Source organism: Scyliorhinus torazame, chromosome 28, assembly GCF_047496885.1.
Source record: "Scyliorhinus torazame isolate Kashiwa2021f chromosome 28, sScyTor2.1, whole genome shotgun sequence".
Taxonomy (NCBI): domain Eukaryota; kingdom Metazoa; phylum Chordata; class Chondrichthyes; order Carcharhiniformes; family Scyliorhinidae; genus Scyliorhinus; species Scyliorhinus torazame.
The window spans coordinates 26431691-26452246 of NC_092734.1; the positions used below are offsets into that span (position 1 = coordinate 26431691).

Consider the following 20556-nt stretch of genomic DNA (forward strand, 5'->3'; position numbering starts at 1 on the left):
GACTCGATGGGCCAAATAGCCTCCCACTGCAGTATGAATCCTGGGCGCGTTTCTTTACGGCGACAACATGGCCTCAGGATCAGCAATTCTGGACCCAGCAGGGGGCCAGCAAGACACTGGAGCAATCCTCGCCGCTCCAGCTGCTGATCCTGGCATCAACTGGGCGCCGCGGGGTCCGCGCATGCGCAGTGGCACCGGCGGCAATCCGCGCATGCGCAGTGGCTCCCTTCTCCGCGCCGGCCCCGATGCAACATGGCGTAGGGCTAAAGGGGCCGGCGTGGAAGAAAGGAGGCCCCCAGCGCGAGAGGCCGGCCAGTCGATCGGTGGGACCCGATTGCGGGCCAGGCCACAACGGAGGGCCCCCCTGGGGTCGATCCCCCCCCCCCCCCCCCCCCACTGGCCGCCCCCGGACCCTTCCACGCTGAGGTCCCGCCGGCTGAGAGCAGGTTAGAACGGTGCCGGTGGGACTTGGGTTTTTTGTAACGGCCGCTCGGCCCATCCTGGGCCGGGAATCAGCGGGGTGGGGCCGCGTAGAGCGTCCCCCGTCCGGCGCCGCCGATTCTCCGCTCTACGGAGAATAGCGTCCCGGCGTCAGGGCGTCAGGGCGCGACTCGCGCCGGTTGCGGGGATTCTCCGGCCCGGTCCCGGGCTGAGAGAATCCCACCCTCTATTCCTCTGTTTTGCGTCATGTACTGGTAAAATAAATTATTTTGCTGAACAAAAAAGGAAGCATTTGATCTTTCACCCATTCACAGGATGTGGTTTCCATTTCCTTATGAGTATTTTGCATTTCTACACATCCGACAAATAAGTTACAACTGAATCTTAGCCACGATCCAGCAGATGAAAATGGTTCAGCTATTGGGCTGGTTTAAGATTCCCCTTGCCTTTATCCTCTCACTTGGTAAGTAAAAAAGTTGCTTTCCAGCAAAGGAAATGTTTTTAGTTGTTAAGAAACGACTTCAGGTATATCAAGAATTTCCCAGCTCTGCTGGTTGCCTTCTGTAAACACCGCTCATTGAATTCAGTACGGACATTCCTCCTCAGCCTGTTCAGCAGACTTTCTGTCCTCGAGTCATAGAATCCCGCCAGGGCTGAAGGAGGCCATTCGGCCCATCGATTCTGCACCGACCTCCCGAAAGAGGATCTTACCAAGGTACTCTCCCTCCATCAGCCCTGCCCTATCCTCGTAAACCCATAACCTAACCTGCGCATCCTTGGACACTAAGGGGCAATTTATTATGGCTACTCCATCTTACACCTTGACTATTTTTTTGTTAACCTCGTCATTTTTTTTCCAATCTCTATTAGATCTGCTGACTTCTTGATAGATTTGGTGCAGAAAAGTCGTCATTTAATTTTTGAACACTGTTCTGCTTTGGAGATTGCACTTAGGTTCGTCAATCACTGGCAGAGTTTAGTGAATGCAAAACTAGGAAAGAACCTCAACTAAACTTAGAGCTTTGGGATCTTAGTCAAGGAGTTTGAACTGGGCAATTAAAATGGAAGAAACCGAACCAGCTCATTCTGCTGAAAGTTGCCTTTTTGTTGACCTCTTAACAAATAGATTTGCTGGATTTTGGTCATTTAAAGTTGGTCGCTTGTGAATTCTTGAATAAAGAGGTAAGCGTTGAATGTTTTTCGTCTGAAAAGCTCTTCAATATCCTCAAGCTTACCATAATTTTCTAACCCCAATTTATATTCACAGCTTATTTTCTATTCCAAATCCCATTTTCAATGGAAGCCAGATGTTCCCTCTGGCAAAGGACGGTGCCAGCTACCATTCCAATAGCGCAATAGGAATGTGGTTTTGTAGCACCTGCCCTGTAGGTATTGCTGGGCAATTCCTCCAGGATTCAGTGCACGCGAGAAACCCGTCAGCGGGCATTCTGCATTCCATGGGGTATCTCACCCTGTACCAGCCTGTGCCTGTTAAAAGCACCCCCACCCCTGCCCAAATTGTATCTTTCTCTCTTTGGTTCCCATTCTGAAGGGCGAGTGGCTTCAATGATTTTTCTTTGACCCTTGCCCGCTCATTGCAGAGAACGAGAAAGAGCGGGGAATGTCCTGTGGAGAAAGCCCAGGCAGTTGACTTCTCCTCATGCATGGGGGCAGATGGGGAAATTGTCACTTTGGGCTTGAACTGGGGAGACCATTGCAATTGAAATTATCCTTAACTGCTATCCACATGCGCATTACAAGCAGGGATCACTGCCCAACACTCAGGAGTCAGGGAAATAGGCAACTTGTTTTCCTTCAAAACGAAGCCTGGTGCAATTGCTCAGACTGAATCTGTCTCACTCACGACAGGCCTGTGGCTTGGCGTCTAGCCCTGACTTTTTCTTCCATTCCTTTTCATCCTTGAGTAACGCCAATCACATTGTGAAAGGTTCCGGATGCACGCGCCTGAATTCATTGCTGTTGCGTTCTGTGGATTATATTCAAACTTCCGTTATTTTCTTTCTACATTGGTTGTCGTTATCAACCCTCATGTGGACTTTTGCCCAATTGGCGCCACGCCAAACTTGGGAGAGATAGTGGGCGGGATTCCCCGTCCCGCCGCACCTGTTTCTGCTGCGGCACGCCCCCCGCTGGCAGTGGGATTCTCCGGCCCGCCAGCTGGTCAATGGGTTTCCCCATTGTGGGCAGCCCCACGCCGTCGTAAAATCCACGGGTGTGGATGCCGGCGCTGCCGGCGCAATGGAGAATCCTGACAGCGGAGAATCCAGCCCACTATCCCCGCCTGATAGAGGACGGCAGGTTTGTGGCTCAAGGAGCCCCAGTAACTCTTCAGTGTGGCACCTCGACAAATCTAGTAATCTGTTGCAGGCCAGGTTGCTGGGCTACCTGTGCGGGATTCTCCGTCAGCCGAAGCCAGAGTCGGGAAAGTGATTGGGTGGAGAATTGTGCGTGAGGTGAAAATCTTGGCCAATGCCGGGTGCTCCACAGAATGCCAAGACCCAGCGCCTCAACAGCGGCGGAAATGCGTTCTACTCCACACGTACAGTAAACGCCATCCGCATATCATTAATGGGGCTGACCAGGTATTCTCCGGGACCTCTGCGATACTCCGCCTCCGCCCGGAAGAATTCCCGACAAGCGAGTTTGACTTGCGGTTCCAAAAATTGGGAAACTGGTGCCATGGCTGGTGAGGATGAGGGAGGAGATAGGACAAGCAGGGGTTCGACCAAGGCGGCCAGACCTGCCGCTGGCATGGCTGGCTGGGGGGGGGGGGGGGCCTCTGCCCGGCTGGGAGAAGCAGCGGGGGGGGGGGGGGGGCAGGGGATGGGCCTTGGGGTCGGGTAAAACCCCGGGACTGTTCAGGCACGGACCGCCATCTTGACCGCCCACCATGGCCCGTGGTTGCGCAGAGTGACACCGGCCGTATGTGTGCCCCCACCCCACCACCTTGTGTAGCCCACCCCCCCCACCCCACCCCCCTCCCCCCACACACTCCACCACCCACCAGCTCCACCCCATCAACTCCACCCCCCTTCAACCGGCCACCACCCGCCAGTGGATCATCACGCGCCTCAGCCAAAGGCAACGCCCACAGCAGTACCTGAGGGAGGCTGCTGGATGGGAGCCATGGAGCGTACCGCTGGCATGGGTAGGGCTTGTCACCGGTGCGCTCCATGCTAACATATCTGCCTTTCACCCCCTGCAGACAATGGCTATTGGAATCCAACCAGGAATGGTGGCCTTCCTCCTGGCCGCCACAGCCCTGGGGGACGCATTGAGGCTGTATGAGCTGGAGCTGCTCGAGGAGGACCCTGCAGCAGCGGAGCCTACCCCCAGAGGAACAGGAGTCAGTGGTAAGGATGGAGAGCCGGCCGCCCAACAGGCCGAGGAGGAGGTGGGAAGGAGGCACCACATCAGGCCTTGTGTGTACCAGCAGCACCTGGCATTCGAGGACCAGCCAGACCAGGCATGCCGTCGAAGACTCTGGCTGAGCAGGGTGACAGTGCAACACATGGCGCACCTGGCAGGGCGGGAGTATGGGGGAGGACACCCACTCCCGGTGGCCATCAAGGTGACGATCTTCCTGAACCTTTACGCCACGGGGTCCTTCCAGATGCCGAGTGGGGACCTGTCCGGGACCTCAGGTGCATCCATACCATCACGGAGGCCCAGTATGCCGGTTTGGCACAATTTATCAGCTTCAATGTGGACCGAGCCTACCAGAATGCCCGGGCAGCAGGGATTACCATCATCGCTGAGATGCCCCAGGCCCAGGGGGTGATTGACGGGATGCATGTTGCCCGATGAACTCTGGCCTATGGTGGGCCGGTCTTCACCAACAGAAAGAGGTTCAACTCAATGAACCTGCAGCTAGTGTGAGACCATGAGCTGCACATTATGCACACCTGCGCCCGATACCCGGCACACTCAATGGCTCCTGACATTTTCTAGGCTTATCCCGACTGAGGGGTTGGCTCTTGGGTGACAGAGGGTTGTCCGCTGTGGCCATGGCTGATGACACCTATCCGGAGGCCACAGACCAACGCGGAGACCTGCTACGATGACGCCCATGCAGCGACCAGGGGTGTGATCGAGCGGAGTATCGGCATCCAGAAGCTGCCATTCAGGTGCCTGGACCGCTCTGGAGGGGGCCCTCCAGTATAGCACGAGGAGTGACTTCCCGCATCGTGGTGGCCTGCTGTGTCCTCCACAGCATCGCGCAGCAGAGGGGCAATGTTCTGGAGGAGGAGGATGAACCTCAGGCCTCACCCGAAGAGGTGGATGCGGGGGAGGGCGAGGATGGGCAGGACATGGGGCCCGGAGAGGCACGGGATGCTGCGAAGCCTGTGCACCTGGGCCGGCGCGCACGGGGCACTCTAATTGCCTCCACTTTCATCGACTCGGGGTGCCTGGCCAGTGGTACGGATAACCCCCCCCACCCGGTCGACCACCCCCTCCCATGACCACCCTCCCTGTGCCACCTCCCACCCCTACCCCCCTCACAACGTTTTAATATACCATATCCCTATTTTGGGTGACATCACTCTTGGAGCGAAGTATCCTTTCCTCACTCCTCCTTCACCCCAGCTATAACCTTACAGATGTATACAGATTAATAAGGATAACACAAGTTACAAAAGATTTAACACTCTAATGTTCTCACTAGGGACACAGTCCATGTACAGCAATAGGCGAAATGTGGTCAGACGCTCCGCAGTCTGAAACTAAGTGACATATTCCATCCAATAGATTGTATGAATTTCTCATCAATGTTTGCCACGCTGTGAGGAAACTGGGCTCACTAAAATTCTGGCTTTCACACGAGGGTTTCCAAACTCCACTTTCGGAGAACCTGTTTTGAAACCTGCTCCCACACAAAGCCTTCTCTCGAATGCCTCCACCGAGGATCCGCATCCAGGATTTCAACCTCTCAGTATTCCTCCGTCCTGGAACGCTATGTGCATTCAAGCTTCCATACAATCTCTGAGGTACTCAGCCATGCTAACGGGACGCCACTGCTTCACAGGCTGTAAAAAGGTGCCCCCAACCTTTTCCAACGGGGATGCCGAGCTCCTCGCTCACCAACTTTAAATCTGGCCCTGGTTAAAACCCATTGTGTTTTGAGCGAGTAATTGTGGCACCATTATCACAGCATTGGAGATGAGTTGTCAAAAAGAGCTCTGCCTTTGTCCATGGCTGGCTGGTGCAGACACCTCATCTGCTAATCCATTGTGTTGGCTGGACTATTTTTACAATGCATGATGTTTTACATTCCAGAGGTTTGATGCATTAGCCCTTTGTCCATGAAACTGCTCAGAAATTTCCATGTGGTCAGCATTGACCATTTTACCAGTCCATTTTATTTGCCCATTAAAAATAAATAATAGAGGAGCCAGGCTCCTGGATGGGACAGAGCTAACAACTTCTAACCAAATAGCTGCAATTCTTAATCAATGGGAAGAGTGTCTCCGGCTTCCTTACAGCAAACTAAGCTCAACTTGCACCCAATACTCACAGTTCTTGATCAATTCTGGCTTCCCTACAAGTAACCTTAACTTGTACGGTTTTGACAAGAGGCCAGGTACACCTAGGCTTCAGGCCATCCTAGCTAATTAGCATTGTAAACTTGGCTTCTGTTTACTGGTAATGCCAGACTCTTTGAAACTCAAATGTGCCCAAACAATCAGGTCACATGTTCTATCTTAAATTTACATTGCAGTAATTGGCACTTAAAGAAATGTCAACTTACAGATTTCCTTAACAACATCCCAATAGTGCACACAAATTAAGGTCTTATATCACTAAAGTTGTGTACAATACAATTTGATAACTTAATAGAACATAGAACATTACAACGCAGTACAGGCCCTTCGGCCCTCGATGTGGCGCCGACCTGTGAAACCACTCAAAAGCCCATCTACACTATTCCCTTATCGTCCATATGTCTATCCAATGACCATTTGAATACCCTTAGTGTTGGCGAGTCTACTACTGTTGCATGCTTGGCATTCCACGCCCTTACTACTCTCTGAGTAAAGAACCTACCCCTGACATCTGTCTTATATCTATCTCCCCTCAATTTAAAGCTATGTCCTAGACATCACCATCCGAGGAAAAATGCTCTCACTGTCCACCCTATCCAATCCTCTGATCATCTTGTATGCCTCAATTAAGTCACCTCTTAACCTTCTTCTCTCTAACAAAAACAGCCTCAAGTCCCTCAGCCTTTCCTCATAAGATCTTCCCTCCATACCAGGCAACATTCTGGTAAATCTCCTCTGCACCCTTTCCAATGCTTCCGCATCCTTCCGAAAATGCGGAGACCAAAATTGCACGCAATATTCCAAATGCGGCCGCACCAGAGTTTTGTACAGCTGCAACATGACCTCATGGCTCCAAAACTCAATCCCTCTACCAATAAAAGTTAACACACCTTATGCCTTCTTAACAACCCTCTCAACCTGGGTGGCAACTTTCAGGGATCTATGCACATGGACACCGAGATCTCTCTGCTCATCCACGCTGCCAAGAATCTTACCATTAGCCCAGTACTCAGTCTTCCTGTTCTTCCTTCCAAAATGAATCACCTCACACTTTTCTGCATTAAACTCCATTTGCCACCTCTCAGCCCAGCGCTGCAGCTTATCTATGTCCCTCTGTAACTTGTAACATCCTTCCGCACTGTCCACAACTCCACCGACTTTAGTGTCATCTGCAAATTTACTCACCCATCCTTCTACGCCCTCCTCCAGGTCATTTATAAAAATGACAAACAGCAGAGGCCCAAAAACAGATCCTTGTGGTACACCACTAGTAACTGGACTCCAGTCTGAACCTTTCCCATCAACCACCACCCTTTGTTTTCTTCCAGCTAGCCAATTTCTGATCCAAACTGCTAAATCACCCTGAATCCCATATTTTCTGCAGTAGCCTACCGTGGTGAACCGTATCAAACACTTTACTGAAATCCATATACACCACATCAACTGCTTTACCCTCATCCACCTGTTTGGTCACCTTCTCAAAGAACTCAATAAGGTTTGTGAGGCACGACCTACCCTTCACAAACCTGTGTTGACTATCTCTAATCAAATTATTCCTTTCCAGATGATTATACATCCTATCTCTTATAAACCTTTCCAAGATTTTGCCCACAACAGAAGTAAGGCTCACTGGTCTATAGTTACCAGGGTTGTCTCTACTCCCCTTCTTGAACAAGGGGACAACATTTGCTATCCTCCAGTCTTCTGGCACTATTCCTGTAGACAAAGATGACTTAAAGATCAAAGCCAAAGGCTCAGCAATCTCCTCCCTAGCTTCCCAGAGAATCCTAGGATAAATCCCATCCGGCCCAGGTGACTTATCTATTTTCACTTTCCAGAATTGCTAACACCTCCTCCTTATGAACCTCAAGCCGTTCTCATCTAGTAGCCTGAATCTCAGTATTCTCCTCGACAACATTGTCTTTTTCCTGTGTGAATACTGATGAAAAATATCCATTTAGCACCTCTCCTATCTCCTCGGACTCCAAGCACAACTTCCCACTCCTGTCCTTGACTGGCCCTACTCTTACCCTAGTCATTCTTTTATTCCTGACATATCTATAGAAAGCTTTAGGGTTATTCTTGATCCTACCTGCCAAAGACTTCTCATGACCCCTCCTGGCTCTTCTTAGCTCTCTCTTTAGGTCCTTCCTAGCTAACTTGAAACTCTCGAGCGCCCTAACTGAGCCTTCATGTCTCATCTTTACATAAGCCTCCTTCTTCCTCTTGACAAGTGTTTCGACTGCTTTAGTAAACCACGGTTCCCTTGCTCGACCACTTCCTCCCTGCCTGACAGGTACATACTTATCTAGGACACGCAGTAGCTGTTCCTTGAACAAGCTCCACATTTCCATTGTGCCCATCCCCTGCAGTTTTCCTCTCCACCCGATGCATCCTAAGTCCTGCCTCATGTTGCTAACTTTTGGTTGGTTCAATTGGCTCTGTTTTATAACCTTTGCTCTAGAGTCGCCAGGTATCTTTATGATACCGCCACGAGGTTCAAGTTCAAGTACTGATCAATAACTCAACACACCAATCAGTAAGATTCAAATCAAAACACATTTATTATACACAGTAAATCGCTACTCATGCATAAACTCTACTTTCTAGGCGATTCCTAAAAGGCCTATACTTAGCTTTGGACTGGCCCACCAGGTCAGGGGAACAAATGGCCTTTCGTTTTGGTCCTGAGTCTACGGGATTCAAAAGCTGGTATGGACTCGTAGTTAGGAGCGCCTATCTCGTAGTGAGCGTTGACTTGAGACTTACTTGCTTGGAGGCAACAAGACAGGTCACTGTCAAGGGTTGATTCAAGTTGCTGAGTGACCCTGCCAAAGAAGGATGATTTGAACTTGGGGGCTTTACTTTATAGTCCCCAGGGGCTTCCTGCCCTTTGGGGCGGACCCCGTACCTGGTTCCAAGTGATTGGACTACTTTCCGATCACTTGGATCGATTTCTCCAATGCTAGAGCGGTTCCCTGATCGCTGGGCGGTCCCTAAGTGTCCGTCGGCCTTCCTTTGTCTTGGCTCCTGCTGGCGCCGAGGTGTCTGGCTTGGCTTTGTTTACCTTAACTGTTGCCATTGTGCCTGGGAATCGCACATTACTATGTAGATGGCGGCTACATTACTATGCAGATGGCTGCTGTCTGGTTGTTTTGAAGGTTCCAATATACATGATTTCTGTATTTGCTAGTCTTTGCCTGTGTTGGCTGAATTCCCCTTCAGCCTTTGCGATTCTCCATTTTAAGTCGGGAAGTGGCCAACTCAGGTGGCTACACTCATCGCATCATAATTGCCTTTCCCCCAGATATAACTCTTGCCCAGCGGTATATACCTATCCCGTTCCATCACTAAAGTAAACGTAATCGAATTGTGGTCACTATCACCGAAGTGCTCACCTACCTCCAAATCTAACACCTATCCTGGTTCATTACTCAGTACCAAATCCAATATGGCCTCGTCTCTCGTTGGCCTATCTACATACTGTGTCAGGAAACCATCCTGCACACATTGGACAAAAACGGACCATCTAAAGTACTCGAACTATAGCGTTTCCAGTCAATATTTGGAAAGTTAAAGTCCCCCATAACAACTACCCTGCTGCTTTCGCTCCTATCCAGAATCATGTTTGCAATCCTTTCCTCTACATCTCTGGAACTTTTCGGAGGCCTATAGAAAACCCCTAACAGGGTGACCTCTCCTTTCCTGTTTCTAACCTCAGCCCATACTACCTCAGTAGACGAGTCCTCATCAAACGTCCTTTCTGCCACCGTAATACTGTCCTTGACTAACAATGCCACCCCTCCCCCTCTTTTACCACCTTCCCTGAGCTTACTGAAATATCTAAACCCCGGCACCTGCAACAACCATTCCTGTCCCTGCTCTATCCATGTCTCCGAAATGGCCACAACATCGAAGTTCCAGGTACCAACCCATGCCGCAAGTTCACCCACCTTATTCCGGATGCCCCTGGCATTGAAGAAGACACACTTTAAACCACCTTCCTGCCTGCCGGTACACTCCTGCAACTTTGAAACCTTACTCATGACCTCACTACTCTCAACCTCCTGTATACTGGAGCTACAATTCAGGTTCCCAAGCCCCTGCTGAACTAGTTTAAACCCTCCCGAAGAGCATTAGCAAATTCCCCCCCCAGGATATTGGTACCCCTCTGGTCCAGGTGTTGACCATCCCGTTTGTAGAGGTCCCACCGACCCCAGAATGAGACCCAATTATCCAGAAATCTGAAACCCTCCCTCCTGCACCATCCCTGTAGCCACGTGTTCAACTCCTCTCTCTCCCTATTCCTCGTCTCACTATCACCTGGCATGGGTAACAACCCAGATATAATAACTCTGTTTGTCCTAGATCTAGGTTTCCACCGTAGCTCCCTGAATTCCTGCCTTACATCTCTATCCCTTTTCCTACCTATGTCGTTGGTACCTATGTGGACCACGACTTGGGCTTGCTTCCCCTCCCCCTTAAGGATCCCAAAAACACGATCCGAGACATCACGCACCCTGGCACCTGGGAGGCAACACACCAACCGCGGGTCTCTCTCGTTCCCACAGAATCTCCTATCTATCCCCCTAACTATGGAGTCTCCAATGACTAATGCTCTACTCCTCTCCCCCCTTCCCTTCTGAGCAACAGGGACAGACTCTGTGCCAGAGACCTGTACCCCATGGCTTACCCCTGGTAAGTCCTCCCCCCTCAACAGTATCCAAAGCGGTATACTTGTTACTAAGGGGAATGACCACAGGGGATCCCTGTACTGACTGCTCACTCCCAGCCCCTCTCACCGTCACCCATCTATCTTTATTCTTCGGAGTAACTACATCCCTGAAGCTTCTATCTATGAGCACCTCTGCCTCCCGAATGATCCGAAGTTCACCCAGCTCCAGCTTCAGTGCCCTAACGCGGTTTCTGAGGAGCTGGAGATGGGTGCACTTCCCACAGATGAAATCAGCAGGGACACTGACGGCGTCCCTCACCTCAAACATTCTGCAGAAGGAACATTGCACTACCTTCCCTGCCATCCCGTCTAGATAAAAAAAGAAAGAGAAAGAGCTTACCTGTTATTCACTCCCCTTCTCAGCAAGCACTCACTCAGCAACATCTTCGCCCCGCACGATAACACCTGAGGGAAAAGAAAAGAAAAACTACTTACCAGTCACCAGCCAGTCCCTTACCTGCAGGCTGTGACGTCACGGTTCAACTTCTTTCTTCTTCTACTTGCCCTCGAACCTTCCTCTTGATCTTTACAGCGGTTGCTTTTTTTGGGTTAGAGGAGGGGGTAGGGAGGGAAACACTGATGAAGTGTTTCGGGTTTAAGTGTCACTTAACAACAGCTCCTCCACAAACCACCTTCAAGTTAAGCCTTAATAATGGCACAAATGTACTCGTGAGGTGATATCTAACACAAAGAAGAACAATTAGTTGAACATCTCAACGTTAATGAATTCTGGGATCATGGCCAGTCCTGTGGACAGGGCCTGTTTGCCCTGTAACATTTTCAAAACAAGCGGAATAGCTCATGAAACTCTGGCTTTGCTGAATATAATTCTCATGACCTTTCACATCGGTTATGCCGATATTGCAAACCCATTGCAATGGAGCAGAAACCCCAGACCATCAGTTCAGCTCAAGGCTTGAGAAAACATGGCACATTAATAAATATGGTAATCACTCTGAGAAGAATACTGTGGAAATAATGGGTGGGAAATAGTCTCAGGGAATAAGAGTTAATATGTTACAAGCTATTTTCTTTGGAAAAGTAGCACGGATGTTATTGTGATCTTGAGAGAGACAAGTAACCTTTTTCTTTAAGTAGAAGAAACATGACATCCCATCTGTTTAGTCAATAAATGAAGCTATAAGATTCCATTGTTTAAAACAGATTTTTTATTATACAAGAGTCAAACAAAGTAAACAATAAATACAATCCCACTTAATCACCTATACTTTAAAAATCAAATTCAACATTAGTTAAACATGAATTAACAGGTGAATTGCGGTTGACGAAAAAGTAGAAATTGTACATTAAATGGCAGATTAGACAGAGACAGATCTTATGAATTGGCTTAGCAATCTACTCAACATGTATTCATCAAGTTCAGTTACAAAGGCCTTCAAATTTCTGTCTTCCTTACAAAGAGTTTCAGCTCCCCTTCTGTTAGGATGTAGTCTGATCACCAGCCGACAGCAGCATACAACCAACTCGACTCCCACCAGTACAGTATTCACCACAAATGGCACATATCTGCAGCACATCCTCCAATAAGTCTGGATGGTGTAGATCCACCAACGTTATCTTCAAGAAACAAAAACAGCAGCAATCAATTGTATATTTGCTTATTCTCAGCATCTGGAGCTAGCCTCTGTCTGCTTCAACCTGCCTGTACTGTACACTGGTACAATCAGTCTTCCACCAAACTCTGGGGATCGCTGTGTCCTTTTATATGATTTCAACCAAGTTCAATATCCCCAGATGTTTTGGGCTCCAATCTTAGTTTCTCTAGAGGGTCAGGTTCGCTTTTCGGTTTCCTATTTCAATTATGCTGCGTCTAAAAAAATACAAGCTCTGAAACTACAGGTTCAAAAAATATAAATGATGCAATATTCATAACAAAGGTAGAGATTGCCTCCGAGTGCAGAAATGTACCATTTCATTGTTAATAATCATTTCTTTCTTCTAGTTTTATACATTATACTTTAGGGCCACAGAGGAGCCCAAAATGAGAGGCTTAAAGAAACTTATTTTATTATAAAGTAAACTCTGTGCACAAGTCCCGGGACTACACATGCTCGGCTCCCATCTGGGCCAGCTTTTATGCTAGCGTCTATTACTCCGCTCCTCTATTATCCCGCCTCTCAGCAGGGAAGCTCGTATTCTACGAGGCTCACGGAGGAGGCTAATTGGTCCGTCTCCATAAGTCTGGTGCGGGCTATAACAGATGCGCAAGGGGATATTTCTATTTCAGTACCCCCAACATGTGCCACAAACTCATGGCCGGGAAATTCAATACCTCCTCGTCAGGATTTTTCATCCGTCAAGTTTAATTGTCAGAATCTCTTGCTGGCTGAAGTATGGTTTACCGTGCATGTGGCGTGCTCTGAGGTAGCAAATGTCCCCTTTAGGTAGTTCTTTGAAAATGACAAAAACCACAAGATTTAACCTGCTATCATCATATAGATTCAGAATGAAAAAGTCCCTTCTTGTACAAACAAATCTTATGATCACAGCAACTGGCTGTTTCTGAAATGCTCAGGCACCCTAGTTCAACAGCTGGCTAGCCTCCGTCTGAGGAAACGATTCCTTATTCATCAATTTTTTAAAAAAATTGTTCATTGGACGTGGATGTCGCAGGCTGTGCCAGCATTTATTGCCCATTCCAAATTGCCCTAGAGGGGCAGTTAAGTGTCACCCACTGGAGTCACATATAGGCCAGACCAGGTAAGGACGACAGATTTCCTTCCCTAAAGGACATTGGTGAACCAGGTGGGTTTTTATGACAATCGACAATGGCTTCATGGTCACCACTAGACTTTTAATTCCAGATTTTAATTGAACTCAAATTTCACCATCTGCAGTGGTGGGATTTGAACCTGAGACCCCAGAGTGCTCTGGGTCTCTGAATTACTAGTCCAGTGACAATGCCACCACCTCCCCATGTACCAATTTAAATGTACCATTAAATGTACCATTTAACACTCGATTCATCAAACAATGTCTGGGAGGCCAGACCGGGTAAGGGCGGCAGATTTCCTTCCACAAAAGGACATTAGTGAACCGGTTAGGTTTTAACAACAATTAATGGCAGTTTCGTCGGCACTATTACTGAGACTAGCTTTTAATTCCAGATTTTAAATTCCATCAGCTTCCATAGTAGGATTTGAACCCATGTCTCCAGAGCATTAGCCTGGGGCCTTTGGATCGCTTGTGCAACGGCACCGTCAATTCGCCACCATTTACCTCAGTTCCCAACAAATACGCACATCTCCATACACCTCCTATCTTGCTTCTTCCTAGGGAGCAGTGTGAACTCTACTAGTCAACAGGTCAGAATCACGTCATATTTCAGTATCAAGTTGCATTGTAGATCGCCTCATGAACAGAGGATACAAATTGCCGTGTTGTTTTTTTTTAACAAGGAAAATGCCTAAACAATAAAACGGATGTGAGAGCAATGTTTTTCATTGATAAGTGAATTTGAGTCCATTGTGAGGGATTATGTTACGTTACATAATGTATTTTATGCTTTGGCAACAATATCCCGACTCATTCCTTACTAATTCAATTCAAAAGACTTTTCATACAACAGCTACCATAGCTTCAAATCACTGTGATATTTGTCCCATTTTGCATTCATTTGATATTATAATATATTCGTTATACATCAAAGTGTGTAGGTTTTGACATTTTCGGAGATAATCTTATCTGCACTATAAATTCGATGTTCTATACGATTTTCCCCGACCAACTTTGTTGCCCAGTGTTGCTCTTTTTAGCCTTAGTTTATTAGCTCTGATTATGTCACCTTTGCTCTTGAGTCACCAGGTATCTTTCTGATACCGCCACGTGGTTCAAGCTCGAGTTATGATTAATAAGTCAGCACACCGCTTAGTAAGATTGAAATCAACGGTCATTTATTATATACAGCAATTAATGCTTACACAATAATCCTCCTATCTATATTGAAACCTACCACTACTGGCCAATACTTAACTTTAGGAAGGGCCCACCAGGTCAGGGAAACGAATGGCTTATCGAATTGGATCTGGCCTGCGGGATTCAAAAGGCTGATACGGGTCGATGGCTAGGAGTCTCTATCGAGTAGCGATCGCTGGAGTCAAACTTACGGTTCTTTGCTGAAGGTCCTTGCGAAGGCTGCGAGCAGGTGAAGAAGGGAGAGAGAGATCTGAACTTGGCCCCTCACTTTATAGGGCCCAGGGGCTTCCCGCCTCTCGGGGCGGCCCTTGACCCTGAGTCCCAAGTGATTGGACTTGTTCCCAATCACTGGGTTTGATACGTCCAATAACGGGGCGATTCCTCGATCGGGGGGTGGTCGTTCACCTGTCTTTGTTTCGGCCACAGCAGGCGCCGACAGGTCTTGCCCAGTATTCAATTGCTAATATGTTGCAATTGTTCCCGGGGATAGCCGATTAAACTGCAGATGTCTGGGTTGATGTGCTGCTAATAGTCTTGAGTATCGATCTGGGCCGACTTCCCCAGAGCCAAATACGCTATTCTGTCTGCAGCTGTCCGTTTGTGTCCTGTTGGCTGCTTTTCCCATCAGCCTTTTCGGTTAGCCATTTTAAATCGGGTTTTGGCCAAATTAACAGAGAATCAGCCATTTTAGGTGGCTACAGTTCCTCCATAAATTTTGTCCTTTCCGTTCCCTGACCTGGGGGGGAGGGGGGGGGGAGGGGGGGGGAGAGACACCTCCTACTCTGACCCTAGCTATGCACAAAAATTTACCTAAATAATTCTTGAGGGCGCTATGTCAGGCAGGGGCATGTATCTACAAAATAAAAACTTGGGACCTCTAATTTTACCTAAATACACTCATCAAGCATTGCATCATCCTATCTCTCTAAAACATACAACAACAATCATAACATTCCATATATTCTTTCCTGGCTTGGCAGTCAAGCTCAGGATCACACATTTTTTTTTCATGAAGGTTTTGTACATCTTTTTATTTACAGGAAAACGCAAGTGCTTGTTCTTTATTTTTGTATTATAGGTCGTGGGGGTCTGGGGTCTGGTCATACCCGAACATAGGAGATTGGATCCGATATACTGGGGTTCGAGCGCGGTACGCTCTCCTTCTCCATTTGCGGAGGCGCATAGTCTGTACTGCACAGCAGAGTATTGCCAACGCTAACAGTGCTTCAATAACGTAGGACAGGGTGTACCAAGTTATGAACTTGGCACACCAGGAAGATGCAGTGTCGCTGGTGACTGGGCCCTCGGTACTGCGGGGCAGTGAAACATTAACGGCAGGGGGGGTTTGAAGTAATGGGGTCCGCGCGTTCCCGTGCAACCAAATGTCCAGTATAAAAATCTTGATCACGCTGAAAGAAGTCCTCATGGCTGTCCTCTTTCTTTTTCTTTCTTTGTGTTCTCTGTTTTCTCCGGTCCTGGAGCTTCTGGAGTTCTGTAAAACAAGCATAGTACCTGTAACTACCTTGGTATAATATCCGGTATGTTAGTGTGTCTGTCCTGCGGGGCCAATTATTCCCTTATAATTGGTCACTATATGTGACTCCCCCATTTTTTTTTCCAAAACAAATGTTAGGACGCGGCACACTTCCAAATGGTGGACCAGTGCTGATTTATCATCCAAATGTTCCTGGATGTAAATAGCATTTGGCAGCAACCCAAGGGTCGCCTAAATAAATAAAAACTGTTTTGAAAGGAAAAGGTCGAATGAGGTGCGTATGGACCGCGACGCGTAAGATTTGGATGGAGTCCCCGGGTAGGATGGCTACCAATACCGTATGTCCCCTACCCGAGCGTTTTTGACCAGCGGGGGGGTCCCCAGGCAGGGCGGGTCTCACGCCATTTCTCCACTGCCTGAGCAACCGACAAGAACGGGCAAAAATGTAGTCATCATGGTGGGGATGCTGCTGTCATTCTCCCATCAAATCAGAAGAGCAGTTACGATCGGGCGTCTGATACCCAAGCAAGTATCAGCTGAAAAGCTAGTTCCTCTGAACAAGCATCTGGTCTGTTGACCAGGTATCTGCAGATAAGTTGGTACCACTGAATAGGCGTCTGGCCGCGGTGGGGGTTTTGGAAATTCTCCTGTTGGACGAACAACATTTAAACAAACATACAAACAACGCAAAACATCCTGCAGGTTCCATCAAGAAGGACAACACTTTTCCCCAAGTGTCTCCTTTAAATCATCATGTGGACTCCTCAGTTCTCTGTTGCGAACAGGGTCGCAAAGGGGTTGGCGGATTGGGGGTCAGAGTCGGGGTCGTCCCCTCCTCCCGGGTGCCAAATTCTGGAGTGAATTAATGTTGAGAGGGCTGCGTGGTGTGAGTTGGGGTTGCTCTCGTCGTTGAGGACGAGTCTGTAGGAGTTGTCGCGGTGCCAATGGCGTTCGTCAAGTTGAGTGGGGATAAAGTCGGGGTCGTCCGTGTGGTTCGGTGGTCGGTGGTGTGGTTTGTTTAAGAAAGTGATGAGGAAGGGGTCACTGGAGTCGAACTCGGAGTCGCTGGGTGTGGGACCAGGATAGTAGGGAGGCGTGCTGTGGCTGTCGCCAGAGTCACAGTCGCTGTCTGTGCTGCTGCAGTCTGTGGGCATTCTGGAGCGGAGAGTAAAGTTCGTGGGTGGAGTCGGGGCCGAGTCCATGGCTGGGCTGGACGTGGAGGGGGTTGGTGTGGCCACGTTGGCTGTGAGCGGGGTGTGGTCTGCTGCGTCAAGCATGACGTGGTGGGCGTGGTTTGACTGTGCTCCCTAAGCCTTTAGCTGGTTTATGTGAAACCACGCAGTCTTACCATTTTGGTATTTGATTTTATATACCGATGGGCTTACTTTATCCGTAATGGAGTACAGACCCGAATATTTCGGAGACAGAAATGTGCTGGAGTTATACACAGACAACATCACTTGTTGTCCTATATTATACTCCGTTGCATGTACTGCCTTATCAAAACAGGCCTTGCTCTGTTTTCTTTTAGTGCCCAGTTTAACAGCGGCTGCTAACTGAGCCGTTGTTTACATTTACAAGTAATTGTTCAACGGCTTTCTCGTGGGTGAGTGCCGTAACTTCAGGGCTGGTCAGGTCTAAACCTAACAAGTATTCTGTCCCTTTCATGGGGCGTCCGGTCATGAGGGTGTGTGGGGTGTAACCTGTGGAGGTGGAAACAGTGTTACGCAAAAACATCCGCGCAAAGGGGAGGACTGAGTCCCAAGTGGTGTTGTTCTGCTGGACCATTTTTCTAAGGGTGGTTTTTAGGGTCTGATTCATGCGCTCCACTATACCACTCGACTGTGGGTGGTACGCAATGTGAAATTTTTGGGTTATGCCAAATATCGTGAGGACGTTCTGCATGACCCGTCCCGTAAAGTGAGAACCTTGGTCCGATTCAATACTGCGGGGGAGTCCCCATCTTGTAAAAATGTGGTGGGTTAGGATTTTGGCGGTAGTTTTCGCGGTGTTGGTGCGGGCTGGAAATGCTTCCACCCACTTTGTAAAAGTGTCTATGACCACCAGAACATATTTATAGCCATTCCTGCAAGGGGGCAATGGACCTATAAAATCGATCTGGAGGTTAGTCCAGGGGCCGTTAACGGGTCGGGTGTGGCTGAGATGTGCCTTTTTGGCATATCTATCTGGGTTGTTCTGAGCGCAGATGAGGCAATTCTCAATGTAATGGGATACATCCTCTTTGAGATAGGCCACCAACAAAGCTGTTTGAGGTGGGCTGTGGTGGGTTCGATTCCCTGGTGTCCATGACCATCATGGAATAAACAGATTATTTGGTTCCTATCCTGCTCAGGAACTACATAAAGGGTGTCCTTTAACACCACACCGTCATGTGTGGTCAGGGTATTTCTGTACCTCTCGTATGAGGCTGGAAACTTCCCTTTCACGATTTCAGTGAGAGCGCTATCCTGCTTCTGGGCCTCTACTAGATCTTCGATCCTAGTCTGCGCGACCTGAACTGCACTCACTGGCGCACTCACTGGGGCGCTCCCGGGGGGCTTCCAAAAGTACCCATGCCTGGATCCTGCCTTAGCCAGTGCGTCAGCTTTTACATTTCCAGGGGGGGAGGAACGATGGTGGCTGCGTACTTTTATAATGCCAAAGGTCCGGTTCTTGGCTTTTTTCAAAATATGGCGGAGTAATGGGGCTGAGGGGAGGGGTTTCCCAGCCGCGGAAACAAATCCTCTCGTTTTCCAGAGGGGCAGAAATTCAGTGAGGCTGTTGCACACGTATAGACTGTCTGAATATAGGTCTGCTGGGCTGGGGAAGGAATCTGGGTGGTCTACAATGTAAGCGATGGCCGCAAGCTCTGCTGCCTGCGCGCCTAAGTGTCCGGGTAATTTTAATGCGATTTCCTCGAGGGCGCGTCCTCCACATAAATCCCACAACCTGTTATGCGTTGCCCATCCAGGACTGTGGAAGATACATCCATATAAATCCTAATGGGGTCACACGTGTCCGGGTGAGGGAGGTTCTGAGATGGAGTGGCTAGTTTTCTGGGGGGTGTTTTAGCTATAAAGGGGCCTGTATTATGGTGGGGCGAGATGATTTCACACTCATGGGGGGTTCCGGGGTACTCTAGATTGTCCGCTAAGTATGTGTGCGTTTTGGTCCGTTTGACTGTGATGTCCTGTCCTTGTAAGAGAAGGGTCCACCTAGCAGCGCGGATTTGGCTGACGGTACCGTCTTTAAGTCGTCCGTCTAGTAAAAGTTGGGTGGGGGTGTGCTCGGTCAAAATGGTGATGGGGTTCAGTCCGGTAATGTATGAAAAGTACTGGACTGCCCAGAAAACTGCGAGCAGGTGCCTCTCACAGGCTGAGAATCCCTGCTCCACAGCATTTAAAATTCGGGAGGCATAAGCCACGGGTCTTAGCTGGTCGTGCCGTTCCTGCAGGAGCACGGCTGAAAGGGTGCGGTCTGTGGTCGCTACCTCTATTGCGTAAGGGGAAAGCGGGTCTGGAACTTGTAGTGCGGGGGCGGCTATGAGCGCGTGTTTTAATGATTCCACAGCATCCGTATGCTGCGGAAGCCATTCCCAGGGGGCTCCTTTCTTTAGGAGGTCTGAGAGGGGCGCTGCCTTGCTGGCGAAACCGTCAATGTGGTTTCGGCAGTAGCCAACCAGTCCTAAAAACGACCGGAGGGCTGACACGTGTTGGGGAAGGGGCTATTTAGCGATCGAGTCAATTCTTTTGTGCTCGATCTCGCGTTTGCCGTGTGTGATAATAGTACCCAAATATACCACCTTTTCTTCCAATATCTGGGCCTTTTTGGGGTTTACTTTACAGCCAATGAAGTGTAGTAACTCCAGGAGTTCGGACAGAAGCTCAATGTGCTCTTCCTTCGTGTCTGTCTGCAGCAGTAGATCATCTACATACTGTACCAGACATTCGGGGCGAGAAAATTTCGCTCGTCCATTCACCAGCTGTCGGTGGAAAATGGAGGGGGAGTTGTGGAAGCCTTGTGGCAGGCATGTCCACGTGTACTGCTGCGCTCTGAAGGTGAAGGCAAATTTGTACTGGCACGCCTTTGCCAATGGAATGGACCAGAACCCAGACGTCCAAAACCGTGAAATATCGGGCATGGAGTCCCTGTTTGAGCATGGTCTCGGGACTTGTTGCAACGGTGGGGGCTGCTACGGGGGTGACTTTATTGAGTTCCCGATAATCTATGGTCAAGCGCCATGATCCGTCGGGCTTCCGTACTGGCCAAATCGGGGCATTATTAGTTGAGGCTACCGATCTTAGGATGCCCTGCTCTAATAAACTTTCTATAACCTTTAGGATTTCTCCCTCTGCTTCTAGGGGAAATCCGTACTGCTTTTGGGG

At 48.9% G+C, this 20556-nt stretch overlaps 1 protein-coding gene across 1 annotated transcript in view; it reads left to right on the top strand.

Annotated features, from left to right (window-relative positions):
• The first annotated feature begins 829 nt into the window (after nt 1-829).
• LOC140403613 (transmembrane protein 273-like) overlaps nt 830-20556 on the top strand; it is a 92948-nt gene continuing 73221 nt past the window's right edge. The window contains exon 1 of the mRNA XM_072491723.1: nt 830-904. Within this exon, the coding sequence (XP_072347824.1) occupies nt 844-904 (61 nt within the window). The 5' untranslated portion in view covers nt 830-843. The remainder of the gene's footprint in view (nt 905-20556) is intronic.